Below are 15,682 nucleotides of genomic sequence, written 5' to 3'. Positions count from 1 at the left end.
TAACACAAACAATAATAACACAAACTGTAATAACAATAATAACACAAACAGTAATAACACAAACAACAATAACACAAAAAGTAATAACAACAATAACACAAACAGTCATAACACAAACAATAATAACACAAACAGTAATAACAACAATAACACAAACAGTAATAACACAAACAGTAATAACAAGAATAACACAAACAGTAATAACACAAACAACAATAACACAAACAGTAATAACGAAAACAACAATAACACAAACAACAATAACACAAACAATAATAACACAAAGAGTAATAACAATAATATCACAACCAATAATAACAATAATAACACAAACAATAATAACACAAACAGTAATAACACAAACAACAATAATACAAACAGTAATAACACAAATAATAACACAAACAATAACAACACAAACAGTAATAACACAAACAATAATAACACAAAAAGTAATAACAACAATAACACAAACAGTAATAACACAAGCAATAATAACACAAACAGTAATAACACGAACAACAATAACAACAATAACACAAACAGTAATAACAATAATAACACAAACAGTAATAACACAAACAACAATAATACAAACAGTAATAACACAAATAATAACACAAACAATAACAACACAAACAGTAATAACACAAACAATAATAACACAAAAAGTAATAACAACAATAACACAAACAGTAATAACACAAGCAATAATAACACAAACAGTAATAACACGAACAACAATAACAACAATAACACAAACAGTAATAACAATAATAACATAAACAATAACAACACAAACAGCAATAACAATAATAACAAAAACAGTAATAACAATAATAACACAACCAATAATAACAATAATAACACAAACAATAATAACACAAACAGTAATAACACAAACAACAATAATACAAACAGTAATAACACAAATAATAACACAACCAATAATAACAATAATAACACAAACAATAATAACACAAACAGTAATAATACAAACAGTAATAATACAAATAATAACACAAACAATAATAACACAAACAGTAATAACACAAACAACAATAATACAAACAGTAATAACACAAATAATAACACAAACAATAATAACACAAACAGTAATAACAATAATAACACAAACAATAATAACACATACAGTAATAACAATAATAACACAAAACAGTAACACAAACAATAATAACACAAACAGTAATAACACAAACAACAATAATAACACAAATAATAACACAAACAATAACACAAACAATAATAACACAAATAGTAATAACACAAACAACAATAACACAAACAATAATAACACAAACAATAACACAAACAACAATAACACAAACAATAATAACACAAACGATAATAACACAAACAGTAATAACACAAACAACAATAACACAATATAGTACAATATATAATTTATCTGTTTTTTTGTCTGTTTAGATACAGTTTGTAGAAAATGACGACTTCCTGTGTCTCCCCTCCCCCCCCAACAAGCTGAGAGCGCTTTATTTCCCACAGGAGGCAGGGGGATGGGGTGGGGGGAAGGAAACATTAAATGACTAATGGGAGAGAGAGAGGAGGAGGAGGGGGAGGGCTCAGAGGAGAGGAGTAATTATATTAGAGGGGGGAGGACGGAGAGACTTTAGACGAAATCAGAAACTGAAAGAAGAAAAGAGGAGAGGAAGAGGAAGAGGAAATGTTTACTATATTTGATGCCAGTTTTAATAACGCGCATAGATATATATACTGACTAGATGTCGCCTTGACTACCGCTGTTCATTGGAACGAATGCGTCAATAGAGACGCCATCTTGCAGCGGGGATCCACCCCCCTTTAATGCATTAGCGTCAATCTAGGCAAAGATCTAACAAAAATAAAATCACCATAAATCGTCAAAATCTCAAGTGATTTTTTAGTTTTTTTGGTTTGTTCCAACTGACAGACATGTATTTATGATGGTGTCCAGAGAAAATGTAAGCTTTTGATATTACTATAATCTAATTCAAAATGTAATGCCTAGTACTAGTAGGTGTAGGTTTATTATTCTTCCACTTAATAGTATGTGTACCTTTTTGACGGTCGTGCTTTTATTTTGAAAACGTGTTTACATATAGATATGACATCACATCCTGTTTGGACTAAAACCTGCAGCAGTTTGATTGATTGAGTAACGACAGCTGTCAGATAAATGTGTGTGTAAGTGTGTGTGAGACTCACCGAACACGTTGTCTGTATCGTCCAGGCTGGCAGACATGACTCAGCAGTTACTGTTCAGAGACAGGAAACAACAGAAAGACACAGAATGTTAAAGACGACATTAAAGCAGCTTCAGCAGAGGGTTGATCTCCTCCAGAGGGTTGAGCTCCTCCAGAGGGTTGAGCTCCTCCAGAGGGTTGAGCTCCTCCAGAGGGTTGAGCTCCTCCAGAGGGTTGATCTCCTCCAGAGGGTTGATCTCCTCCAGAGGGTTGAGCTCCTCCAGAGGGTTGATCTCCTCCAGAGGATTGAGCTCCTCCAGAGGGTTGATCTCCTCCAGAGGGTTGAGCTCCTCCAGAGGGTTGAGCTCCTCCAGAGGGTTGAGCTCCTCCAGAGGACGGTTCCCTTCAACCCGGGTACTTCCTTTCTCTTCCTAATGGCTGCCAGAGTCGGTCTGAGGTTCTGAGTCTTTTGTTTCAGGATTAAAGAAAACCTTAAATACTTGAGGAACAGTGGCGGAACTAGACTTTTATACAAGGGGTGGCCAGAGGGTGGTCCAGGCTTTATGAGGGGGGCCATATACGAGGTCTAATAAAGGAAAATGCTGGAATACCGCAGGTCAGATTCAAACCCATGCCACTGCAGCAACTCCGTACATGGGTTGCCAGCTCTACCAACTGAGCTAACCTATGCCTTCCCAACTGTTGAGTTAAACTCAGGAAAAAGAGCTTTATGACGGAAGGAAAGTGGCTTGAGGAAATGGACCTAAGTTTCACTTTCAGTTTCTGGTGCAGCAATTAAACCGGCGCACCGTCATTCAATCAGAAAATTAAAAACACCCGTGGGAAAAGTCGGTGTCTTGGCAGAACAAAAAGAAGGCTGCACATCACGGACACTAGATGCAACACTCAGCTCAAGGATCAAATAAAGACGCCATTGGTATGAGAATTAATGAATGACTTGCCTGGCTAGTTTGAGCTGGGGTCTGTGGAAATATCTCCCTTCCTCTTCATGTCAGACCAGAAGATGAGCGCCAACAGGACCACACCACAGCAGACTGATCAATGACAATGTCAGTGAAAAAGAACCCTGAAGAACCCTGAAGAACCCCTTTCACCCAGTTATATTTATAGTTATTATTTTAGGATTGCTGAGATGCATCATCATTGATGGTGCACTGAGCTCCTCTCTTCCTCTCTCTTTCTGCACTCATTCATGTCCCATTAATGCATGTTACTAACTCCACTTCTTCCCCGGAGTTCTTGTGCTTTCTCGTCTCGCAGGTTCTTATCGATCCTGGTGGAGCCTCCTGCCATGGTCCTGCTAGATATAGATTGCCAATACTGTTGTTGCTGTGCACCTGTCTGTCTGTCTGTCTCTCGCTCTCTCTCTCTCTGTCTCTCTCTCTCTCTCTCTCTCACCCCAACTGGTCGAGACAGACGACCACCCACCTAGAGCCGGAGGATCTGTCCTAGGTTTCTGCCTTTTAACAGGCAGTTTTTCCTTGCCCTTGTCGCCAAGGTCTTGCTCATGGTGGTACTGTTGGGTCTCTGTAAATAATGTTTTAAAGAGTTCGGTCTAGACCTGCTCTATTTGAAAAGTGTCCTGAGATAACTTCTGTTATGAATTGGCGCTATACAAATAAAATTGAATTGAATTGAATTGAATTCATATAAAAACCATCCTGCTGCCTCAACGACTCAATACAGCAACAAATGTGGATTAATCCGCCGCTGAAAGTAGTCCCCATTAAACGAACTGTTCCCTCCTGACGGCGGTCTCGCCTCAGGAGGATCAAAGAGTCTTTCCTTCAGCCTCTCTTTCTGCTGAAGAGGTCAACTGCTCAGAGAGGCCGGGGTGAGGAGAGGGAGTGAGGAGAGGAAGGGAGGGTGAGGAAAGGGGAGATGGAGGAGGGAACCTGTAACCACGGCGCTCTCAGAGGAGAGAGGCTAAAAAATGTGTTCCTGTCTCCATAGCAACATTATACTTCCTGTTTATGTCCCCCAAAGCATCATGGAAAATGCAATTCCAAAAACTATTTCTTAGACATGTAAGACAGAGAGAGACAGAGGGAGAGACAGTCAGACAGAGAGAGAGACAGTCAGACAGAGACAGAGAGAGAGACAGAGGGAGAGAGAGAGGCAGAGAAACAGAGACAGAGAGAGAGAGAGAGAGAGAGAGAGAGAGAGAGAGAGAGACAGAGACAGACAGGGAGAGAGAGAGAGAGAGAGAGAGAGAGAGAGAGACAGAGACAGACAGGGAGAGAGAGAGAGAGAGAGAGAGAGAGAGAGAGAGAGAGAGAGGAGGCAGGTAGCCCAGCACAAAGGCCATCTGCTGCCTCCCCCTGCAGCCACTGTGTGAGCAGTAAACAGATGGACACTGTGGACATCAACAACAACAACAACAACTAGCATCAAAGAGAAAATAAAAACAGTATTTGTGCTGCGCGTCAATATGATTAATAATCCAACCTCCACCCCCAAACAACCTTATTAATGTTTTGTCTTTAAGTCTTTTTATGTTTTTTGATATCATGTTTTTTCTTTTGATGTGATGTCTTTGCATGTAAGTCTTGTCTTTTAACACATTGTGTGTCTTTGAATGTCCCATATTGTCTCATATTGTCTCATATTATCCCATATTGTCTCAAATTGTCTCACACTGTCTCATATTGTCCCACATTGTCGCATATTGTGTCACACTGTCTCATATTGTCTGACATTGTCTCACACTGTCATATTGTCTCAAATTTTCTCACACTGTCTCACTCTGTCTCACATTGTCTTATATTGTGTCACACTGTCTCATATTGTCTCACATTGTCTCACACTGTCTCATATTTTGTCACACTGTAGATTGTCTCACATTGTCTCATGTTGTCTCATATTGTCTCATGTTGTCTCATATTGTCTCATATTGTCTCATATTGTCTCACATTGTCTCGCATATTGTCTCAAATTTTCTCACACTGTCTCAAATTGTCTCAAATTGTTTCACACTGTCTTATATTGTCTCACACTGTCTCACATTGTCTGACACTATCTCACACTGTCTCATGTTGTCTCATGTTGTCTCATATTGTCTCACATATTGTCTCAAATTTTTTCACACTGTCTTATATTGTCTCACACTGTCTCACATTGTCTGACACTATCTCACACTGTCTCATGTTGTCTCATGTTGTCTCATATTGTCTCACATATTGTCTCAAATTTTCTCACACTGTCTCAAATTGTCTCACACTGTCTTATATTGTCTGACACTGTCTGACACTGTCTCATATTGTCTCACATTGTCTCACACTGTCTCATATCTTCTCATATTGTCTCACACTTTCTCATATTGTCTCACACTGTCTCATGTTGTCTAACACTGTCTTATATTGTCTCACACTGTTTCACTCTGTCTCACACTGTCTCATATTGTCTCACACTGTCTCATGTTGTCTAACACTGTCTTATATTGTCTCACATTGTCTCACACTGTCTCATATTGACTCATATTGTCTCACACTGTCTCACTCTGTCTCACTCTGTCTCATATTGTCTCACACTGTCTCATATTGTCTCACACTGTCTCACATTGTTTCACACTGTCTCATATTGTCTCACATTGTCTTACACTGTCTAATATTGTCTCACACTGTCTCATATTGTCTAATATTGTCTCACACTGTCTCACTCTGTCTCATATTGTCTCACACTGTCTCATATTGTTTCACACTGTCTCATATTGTCTCACATTGTCTTACACTGTCTCACTCTGTCTCATATTGTCTCACATTGTCTCACACTGTCTCATATTGTCTCACACTGTCTCATATTGTTTCACACTGTCTCATATTGTCTCACATTGTCTTACACTGTCTCATATTGTCTCACACTGTCTCATATTGTCTAATATTGTCTCACACTGTCTCACATTGTCTTACATTGTCTCATATTGTCTCAAACTGTCTCACATTGTGTGTGTATATGTATCATTGTTGCTGCACTAAAGAACATTCACATGTAGTGAATGTTAGATTGATCTGTTAGCTGCTCCTCTGACTGGGTGGAGATGGTCTGACACACAAACACACACACACACACACACACGCACACACACACACACACACACAGATCTAATATGACAAACATTGACAGCAATGCACACAGCTCATTCCCACAAGACTGAACAGGAAAATGCAGCGTCAGACCGGCGGAGACGGAGGAAGAGCTTGGACTAAAGAAAAGACACGAAAAGATGGTGGGTGAAAAAGTGATGATAGATAAAGACAGAGAGGAGAGAGAGAAAGACAGGAGGGGGGAGAAAATGATGACAAACAGCCAGAGAGAGGGAGGGCGGGGAGAGGAAGACGAGCTGCAATATGAAGGAGGTAAACAGAACACCAACAAACACATAAACTCACCTTTCTCCCTCTCTGACGGTTGTCATGGCACGTCACCCTCTCTCTCTCTCTCTCCCTCTCTCCCTCTGCCTCCACCAGCAGCCGGTTAGTGAGGACAGCGACTCCCAGGGTTCCACAGGGCTTCGCTTCAGGCCAAGCGACAGTCTGGACTGCAGCTGGAGGATTGTGGGCGCTGTAGTTTCCTCTTCCAGGACTCTCGGGCTCGTCTCTGGGCTGGCTGAACGCTGACAACTGGAGGCAGAGCGAGTGAATGCTGGCTCACTGCTACTCAGCAGAATACTGCAGCCTCCATCTGAGACAGCAGCACCAAGGACAGCTGAGACAGACTGAGAGGGGAGGAGGAGGAAGGATAATGGAAGGGGAAGGGAGGGCAGTGAATGTGTGGGGAGGAGAGAAACTGAGGATTGGATGAAAGAGAGAGAGAGAAATATAGATAGATGAGAGGAGGAAGAGATGAAGAAAGGTGAAGATATAAAATAAACGATAAATAGACGACTGGAGTGGAAATATAAAAGAACGGTAATATTCCATCAGCCAAAACAACAGTAAAATACGACTCATAAATACAGTAATTTTCAGTTTTTATCTTTAAGTTGACATAAAATGTTGTTTATTTTTTGTCTTTTTAAAGTTTAATTAAAGATATTTACAGTGTAAAACAATGATCTATAAATCCAGGTGAACTCTGCTATAATACAATAATCAGACTTACATTTCCAGCAGAGTGCTGTTATTATTGGATTGTTATTATTTTAATGTTAAAAGTTATAGAAGTGTAATAAAAGTCATTATCTGTGAGATTACAGTAATTATTGCTGTTTACACTGATAACAACTGTATTTGGACAGTTTACAAATGCTTATACACTGATAAACAACATTTATTCAACTTCCATCATAACACAACATATCTGTCAGTTAACCAACTAATACATTAAAGTTACACAACTAATACTTTTACTGTTTATGTCACTGATTTTATATCAGTTTATAAAATATTAACAGTATTAAACTTGAATTTAAAAGTTTAAATTATTAAATATAATATATATTTTTAAATATCTGTGAAATAATTAATGATTTTCCAAAATGTATTTGATAATAAAGTTGTGTGTCTGTACAGTGTTAATAAAGTTGTGTGTTTGTACAGTGTTAATAAAGTTGTGTTTGTACAGTGTTAACAAAGTTGTGTTTGTACAGTGTTAATAAAGTTGTGTGTTTGTACAGTGTTAATAAAGTTGTGTTTGTACAGTGTTAATAAAGTTGTGTGTTTGTACAGTGATAATAAAGTTGTGTTTTTGTACAGTGTTAATAAAGTTGTGTTTGTACATTGTTAATAAAGTTGTGTGTTTGTACAGTGTTAATAAAGTTGTGTTTGTACAGTGTTAATAAAGTTGTGTGTTTGTACAGTGTTAATAAAGTTGTGTTTGTACAGTGTTAATAAAGTTGTGTGTTTGTACAGTGTTAATAAAGTTGGGTGTTTGTACAGTGTTAATAAAGTTGTGTGTTTGTACAGTGTTAATAAAGTTGTGTTTGTACAGTGTTAATAAAGTTGTGTTTGTACAGTGTTAATAAAGTTGTGTGTTTGTACAGTGTTAATAAAGTTGTGTGTTTGTACAGTGTTAATAAAGTTGTGTTTGTACAGTGTTAATAAAGTTGTGTGTTTGTACAGTGTTAATAAAGTTGTGTTTGTACAGTGTTAATAAAGTTGTGTTTGTACAGTGTTAATAAAGTTGTGTGTTTGTACAGTGTTAATAAAGTTGTGTGTTTGTACAGTGTTAATAAAGTTGTGTTTGTACAGTGTTAATAAAGTTGTGTTTGTACAGTGTTAATAACGTTGTGTGTTTGTACAGTGTTAATAAAGTTGTGTGTTTGTACAGTTCAATTCAATTCAATTCAATTCAATTTTATTTGTATAGCGCCAATTCATAACAGAAGTTATCTCAGGACACTTTTCAAATAGAGCAGGTCTAGACCGAACTCTTTAACATTAATTACAGAGACCCAACAGTACCACCATGAGCAAGACCTTGGCGACAAGGGCAAGGAAACACTGCCTGTTAAAAGGCAGAAACCTAGGACAGATCCTCCGGCTCTAGGTGGGTGGTCGTCTGTCTCGACCAGTTGGGGTGAGAGAGAGAGAGAGAGAGAGAGAGAGAGAGAGAGAGAGCGAGAGACAGACAGACAGACAGGTGCACAGCAACAACAGTATTGGCAATGGCAGTCAAGCAGGACCATGGCAGGAGGCTCCACCAGGATCCATGAGAACCTGCGAGACGAGAAAGCACAAGAACTCCGGGGAAGAAGTGAAGTTAGTAACATGCATTAATGGAACATGAATGAGTGCAGAAAGAGAGAGGAAGGGAGGAGCTCAGTGCACCATGGGAAATCCCCCGATAGTCTAGGCCTATAGCAGCATAACTAAGGGATGGTTCAGGACTCACCTGATCCAGCCCTAACTATAAGCTTTATCAAAGAGGAATGTCTTAAGCCTACTCTTGAATGTGGTGAGGGTGTCTGCCTCCCGAACCACAACTGGAAGCTGGTTCCACAGGAGAGGAGCTTGGTAACTGAAGGCTCTGGCTCCTGTTCTACTTTTAGAGACTATAGGAACCACAAGTAGCCCAGCATTCAGAGAACGTAGTGTTCTAGTGGGGTAATAGGGTACTATGAGCCCTTTCAGATATGAAGGGGCCTGACCATGAAGAGCTTTATAGGTGAGGAGGAGGATTTTAAATTCAATTCTACATTTTATAGGGAGCCAATGCAGAGTAGCTAGTACAGGAGAGATGTGATCTCTTTTTCTAGTTCCTGTCAGTACTCGTGCTGCAGCGTTCTGAATTAATTGGAGCGTTTTAATGGACTTATTGGGGCAACCTGATAATAAAGAGTTGCAGTAATCCAGCCTTGAAGTAACAAATGCATGGATTAGTTTTTCTGCATCTGTCTGTGATAGTATGTGTCTAATTTTTCTAATATTACGTAAATGAAAGAAGGCAGTCCTAGAGGTCTGCTTTATGTGGGAGTTAAATGACAAATCCTGATCAAAGATAACTCCAAGATTCCTGACAGTGGTGCTAGAGGCCAAGTTAATGCCATCTAGAGTGACTATATCTTTAGACAATGAGTCTCTAAGGTTTTTGGGGCCAAGAACAAGAATTTCGGTTTTTTCTGAGTTTAACATCAGAAAATTGCAGGTCATCCAGGATTTTATGTCCGTAAGACATGTTTGTAATTTAGATAATTGATTAATTTCATTGGGTTTGATTGATAGATATAACTGCGTATCATCTGCATAACAGTGAAAGTTAATGGAGTGATTCCTAATAATGTTGCCTAAAGGGAGCATATATAAAGTAAATAGTATTGGTCCAAGTACAGAACCTTGTGGAACTCCATGACTAACTTTAGTATTTATGGAGGATTCATCGTTAACATGTACAAACTGAGAACGATCTGATAAGTATGACTTAAACCAGCTTAGGGCAGTTCCTTTAATGCCAATTTGATGCTCAAGTCTCTGTAAAAGAATATCATGGTCAATGGTGTCAAATGCAGCACTAAGATCTAATAATACAAGTACAGAGACAAGTCCATTGTCAGAAGCAGTCAGAAGGTCATTATTAACTTTAACCAGAGCTGTCTCTGTGCTATGATGAACTCTAAATCCTGACTGAAAATCCTCAAATAAACTATTGTTATGTAGAAAGTCACACAACTCTTTGGCGACTACTTTCTCCAGAATCTTAGAGAGGAACGGGAGGTTAGAAATCGGTCTATAGTTGGCTAAAACCCCTGGGTCAAGAGTGGACTTTTTAAGAAGGGGTTTAATTACAGCTACTTTAAAGGACTGTGGTACATATCCTGATAATAAAGAAAGATTAATCATATCCAGTAAAGAAGTGCCAATTAAGGGAACAACTTCTTTAAGCAGCCTAGTTGGGATCGGGTCTAATAGACAGGTTGATGGCTTCGATGAAGAAATGATTGAAGTTAACTGATGAAGATCGATAGCAGAAAAACAGTCTAAATATACATCTAAGTTTACATTGACAGAAGTCCCTGAACTTGGAGAGCCACTGATAACTGTTGATGGCAGTTGGTGATTAATTTTTTCTCTAATAGTAATAATTTTATTATAGAAGAAGCTCATGAAGTCATTGCTACTTAAGTTTATGGGGATATGTGGCTCGATAGAGCTGTGACTCTCTGTCAGCCTGGCTACAGTGCTAGGGTTGTCCTTATTTTCTTCTATTAGTGCTGAGTAATAGGCTCCTCTGGCATTACGGAGGGCCTTTCTATAAATCTTAAGATCATCTTGCCAATTTGAGCGATATTCTGATAATTTGGAAGAGCGCCATTTCCTTTCAGATTTTCTAGCTATTTGTTTTAACTGGCGGGTTTGTTGGTTATACCAAGGTGCTAGTCTCCTATGTTTTAATAATTTCCTTTTTATAGGAGCGATAGAGTCTAATGTTGATCGTAGTGAGCCTGTAGCACTATCGACAAGATTATCAATTTCAGAGGGACTAAAGTCGTTATAGGACTCTGTTAAATTCAGACATGGCATTGAATTAAACACTGAAGGAATCTCCTCCTTAAATTTAGCTACAGCACTGTCAGATAGACATCTGCTGTAGGAAGTTTTGCCTAATGGCTTATAATCTAATAGTATGAATTCAAAAGTTACTAAATAATGGTCAGATAGGAAAGGATTATGTGGGAAGACTATTAAATGTTCAATATCAATGCCATATGATAAAACAAGGTCAAGAGTGTGATTAAAACAATGAGTTGGTTTATTTACACTCTGACAGAAGCCAATTGAGTCTATTAATGATATAAATGCATTACTAAGGCTGTCATTGTCAACATCCACATGAATATTAAAATCACCTACAATAATTACTTTATCTGATTTAAGGACTAAGCTTGATAGAAACTCTGAAAATTCAGATATAAAATCAGAGTACGGTCCAGGAGCGCGGTACACTATAACAAATAGAACTGGCTGTAGTGTTTTCCAGTTTGGGTGAGAAAGACTAAGAACAAGGCTTTCAAATGAATTATAATTTAGTTTAGGTTTAGGGTCCATTAAAACGCTCGAATCATATATGGCTGCCACTCCACCTCCTCGGCCAGTGCCTCGAGGAATGTGAGTATTAATATGACTGGGGGGGGGGGTGGATTCATTTTGGCTAACATACTCCTCGTGGGACAACCAGGTCTCAGTAAGACAAAGTAAATCAATATCATAATCTGATATTAATTCATTCACTAAAACAGCTTTAGAGGACAGAGACCTGATATTTAACAGCCCACATTTCATTCTCTTATTTTGTGCTACTGAGGAGTTGGTTTTAATTTTTATTAGATTTTTATGTTGAACTCCTCTTGTTTTTATTTCTTTAAATAGTTTAGGTGGTCGGGGGACAGACACAGTCTCTATGGGGTTTTGGGTGGGTGACTGTTCTAAAGAAAGCGCAGAGAAGTGTGTAAGACAGCAGCTCTGCTTCCTGGTCCTAACTGTGGACTGTCAGGTTTTAGAGATAAACTTCGCCATATTTCTAGATAAGAGAGCCGCTCCATCCAAAGTGGGATGGATGCCGTCTCTCCTAATCAGACCAGGTTTTCCCCAAAAAGGCTTCCAGTTATCAATGAAGCCCACATCGTTTTCTGGACACCACCTCGACAGCCAGCGGTGGAATGACGACATGCGGCTATACATGTCATCACTGGTCACATTGGGCAGGGGTCCAGAGAAAACTACGGTGTCCGACATTGTCTTAGCATAGTTACACACCGACTCCACATTAATCTTAGTGACCTCCGATTGGCGTAAACGGGTGTCGTTACCGCCGACGTGGATAACAATCTTACTGTATTTACGTTTATCTTTAGCCAGCAGTTTTAAATTTGATTCAATGTCGCCCGCTCTGGCCCCAGGGATACATTTAACTATGGCCGCTGGCTTCGCTAACTTCACGTTTCTGACTATGGAGCTGCCAATAACCAGAGTTGGTTCCTCAGCGGGTGTATCGCTGAGTGGGGAAAATGTATTAGAAACGTGAAGCGGTTGGTGGTGACCTGTGGGCTTCGCCGTTCTAGTCTTCCTTCGCTCAGTCACCCAGCCTCCCTGTCTTCCCGGCTGCTCGGGAACTACCGGAGGAACTACCGGAGGAACTACCGGAGGAACTACCGGGGGATCTACAGAGCTAACAGAAGCTACCTTCGGTCGGACCGCACCGGCTACTGGGGGCTGGCTAACTATAGCGGCTAAAGATATCTCCGTGGTGCGGTGCCGTTCCTCTAACTCACTGAGCCTCGCCTCCAGCGCAGTAAATAAACTACATTTAATACAGGTACCATTATCTTTAAAGGAGGCAGAGGAATAACTGAACATCTGACACACTGAGCAGGACAGAGGAGAGGGAGAGGGAGAAGCCATAGCTAACTGCTAATGCTAATGAAACTAGAGTGTATGAAAAACTTTGAAAGTAGTGAAAAGTCCCTAAAAGAAGGAGAAACTCCAAGTGTTTAAGTAGAACTAGTCTACGTTTAAATGTTAAGCGGGTAAATAACCGCTGTAACGAGTAAAACAAATGTATATTTAGCGTTCACTGACAGAGCTACAGCACCAAACAGTGTACACAGAGCAGGAAGTAAACCGGAAGTGAGTCAGTACGCTTACCGTAGCACGTCCAATCACTGAGTTACACAGTGTTAATAAAGTTGTGTTTGTACAGTGTTAATAAAGTTGTGTGTTTGTACAGTGTTAATAAAGTTGTGTGTTTGTACAGTGTTAATAAAGTTGTGTTTGTACAGTGTTAATAAAGTTGTGTTTGTACAGTGTTAATAAAGTTGTGTTTGTACAGTGTTAATAAAGTTGTGTGTTTGTACAGTGTTAATAAAGTTGTGTGTTTGTACAGTGTTAATAAAGTTGTGTTCGTACAGTGTTAATAAAGTTGTGTGTTTGTACAGTGATAATAAAGTTGTGTTTGTACAGTGTTAATAAAGTTGTGTTTGTACAGTGTTAATAAAGTTGTGTGTTTGTACAGTGTTAATAAAGTTGTGTTTGTACAGTGTTAATAAAGTTGTGTCTGTAGCTAGCTAGCTAGCTAGCTAATTAATGAATCCTCACTCTGTGTGGCTAACAGTTGAAGATTGATTGACGGGTGAATGTCAGGATATTATTAGTTAAAATCAGATGTCACATTTTGTTTTACATGAAGACACTATGGTTGGATTTTATATAGCAACAGTATTTAAATGAGAGTAGAAATGTGAGGTCGTTTGGGAGCTTTGATGTAACGGAGGTCCACCAACCCATAATGCACTGTGATATATACTCAGTGTTATATTATATGTATATATATTCAATTCAATTCATCTCAGGACACTTTTCAAATAGAGCAGGTCTAGACCAAACTCTTTATAACAATATTTACAGTACCACCATGAGCAAGACCCTGGAGACAGCGGCGAGGAAAAAGAGAGAGAGAGAGAGAGAGAGAGAGAGAGACAGACAGACAGACAGGTGCACAGCAACAACAGTAGCAACAGCTACAGTAATAGTAGTGACTGATGATGATGAACATGAAGAAGACGACGACGACAACAGCAACGATGGGGGACAATGAGCAGTGACAACAGCAATAACAGTAACACACATGTTGAGTATATGTGTTAAGCTGTAGGCTCGGATGCTGTCAATGTGGCTCTTACACTGATAGTAGAGCATCATGTGCAGATAAAGAAACACCCAGTTCAGGAAACACTGATGATGAGCATATGTGAGTATTCCTGTGTAAATGTGTTGTAAATAAAGCGTCTCTCATACCTTTATGATGGCGGCGCCGACATATCTCAGACTGTGTCATCATCTGAATCGTCGTCTGTTTATTGGATGCAAATCAACCTGAACCTCGTTCTCCCTCATCAGGTGAAGTGAACTTTGTTCACTGTGTGAAGAAACAACAGTCACTCTCTCTGTAAGCTAACAGAAGCTAATTTATCTTTAGTGCTAAACTGCAGCAGAGTCGGCAGGCTGCTCCCTGTTATTCAAATACACTTTCAACTGTCAGAAAGGTTTATTATATACTTTTATTACTTTATTCTTTATTGGACAGAATATGGCCTCTGTATCCAGAGGTTTGTTACATCAGGACAAACTCTGTTTGTCTTAGAGTTTTTGTTTCCTATGTGGCATTGGCCTTTCACTTAAAGCTCCATTGAGTAGGATCTATTGTCAGAAATGGAATATAATATTAATATATATATTCAGTGTTTTCATTAGTGTATTATCACTCAGATGCCAGGTGTCGCCTTCCACGGAGTTGGCCATGTTTCTACAGTAGCCTAGAACAGACAAACACTGGCTCTGGATAGGGGCTTTTTCACGACCACCATAGTTTCTCTTACACGCTTGAAAGGCTGAGCTGTATTCAGTTGGTTGCATTTGGCAACTTCACCACTAGATACCACTAAATGCTACACACTGGAGCTTAAACATTTCAGAGATCATCCACTCAGTGAATCTTTGATTTTGGCTTCTACAGTGAATCATCCTCCTTATTTTCACATGTTTAACGTGTTCCTAGTTAGAGACCTGAAGATATTAAAATTATGTAAAATTTCCAGCCCATTATCACTCACAACTTGTCTAATAGCATTGTAGCAATGGCAGCAGCTTTAGCCTCTGAAGGTTTCCCCTTAGTGTCATGTCTGGACGTGCCCGCTGTTGAAGTCAGGTGAACTAGAATAAAGAGCGAGAAAGTCTGCATATGGAGGTGGTGGGATGGAAGGATGGCTGACTGCTGTTAGCGTCATATCCCCTTTGTGCCTGCGTCACTGCTGTCATTGTCTGCCAGAAGCTGTCATACATTGACACAGGATTAGGGTAAATATTAGGGTATGGGTAAAAGAGTGTGGGACCACATTTTTTACCATCCAATGTTTAGATCTTGGTGCTTTTTAACTTTAGTCTGTAAGATTAAATTCTGTAGTCTCTGTGACTTCCCCTGTAGGTTTGTGAAGAGCTCATCTTGGCAGTTCAACTCTGTTGGCTCCC

General features: G+C 39.2%; 1 protein-coding gene across 2 annotated transcripts in view; it reads right to left on the bottom strand.

Moving 5' to 3' along the window:
* The window catches only part of samd14 (sterile alpha motif domain containing 14), a 13,600-nt gene extending 6,873 nt beyond the window's left edge, over positions 1 to 6,727 (bottom strand). Inside the window, exons 1-2 of one of the 2 annotated variants that reach the window (XM_051420046.1) lie at positions 6,614 to 6,727; positions 2,227 to 2,276 (exon numbers count right to left, since the gene is read on the bottom strand). In XM_051420046.1, the coding sequence (XP_051276006.1) occupies positions 2,227 to 2,263 (37 nt within the window). In that variant the 5' untranslated portion in view covers positions 2,264 to 2,276; positions 6,614 to 6,727. Of the gene's footprint in view, positions 1 to 2,226; positions 2,277 to 3,166; positions 6,098 to 6,613 lie in introns of those variants that run through there. The other variant, XM_051420047.1, reaches the window with a different exon arrangement.
* Between the last annotated feature and the right edge of the window lie 8,955 nt (positions 6,728 to 15,682).

This window comes from Dicentrarchus labrax, unplaced genomic scaffold (assembly GCF_905237075.1).
Source record: "Dicentrarchus labrax unplaced genomic scaffold, dlabrax2021, whole genome shotgun sequence".
In the NCBI taxonomy this organism is placed as follows: domain Eukaryota; kingdom Metazoa; phylum Chordata; class Actinopteri; family Moronidae; genus Dicentrarchus; species Dicentrarchus labrax.
The sequence above is the reverse complement of the archived record's forward strand: the minus strand, read 5'-3'. Positions and strand labels throughout refer to the sequence as shown.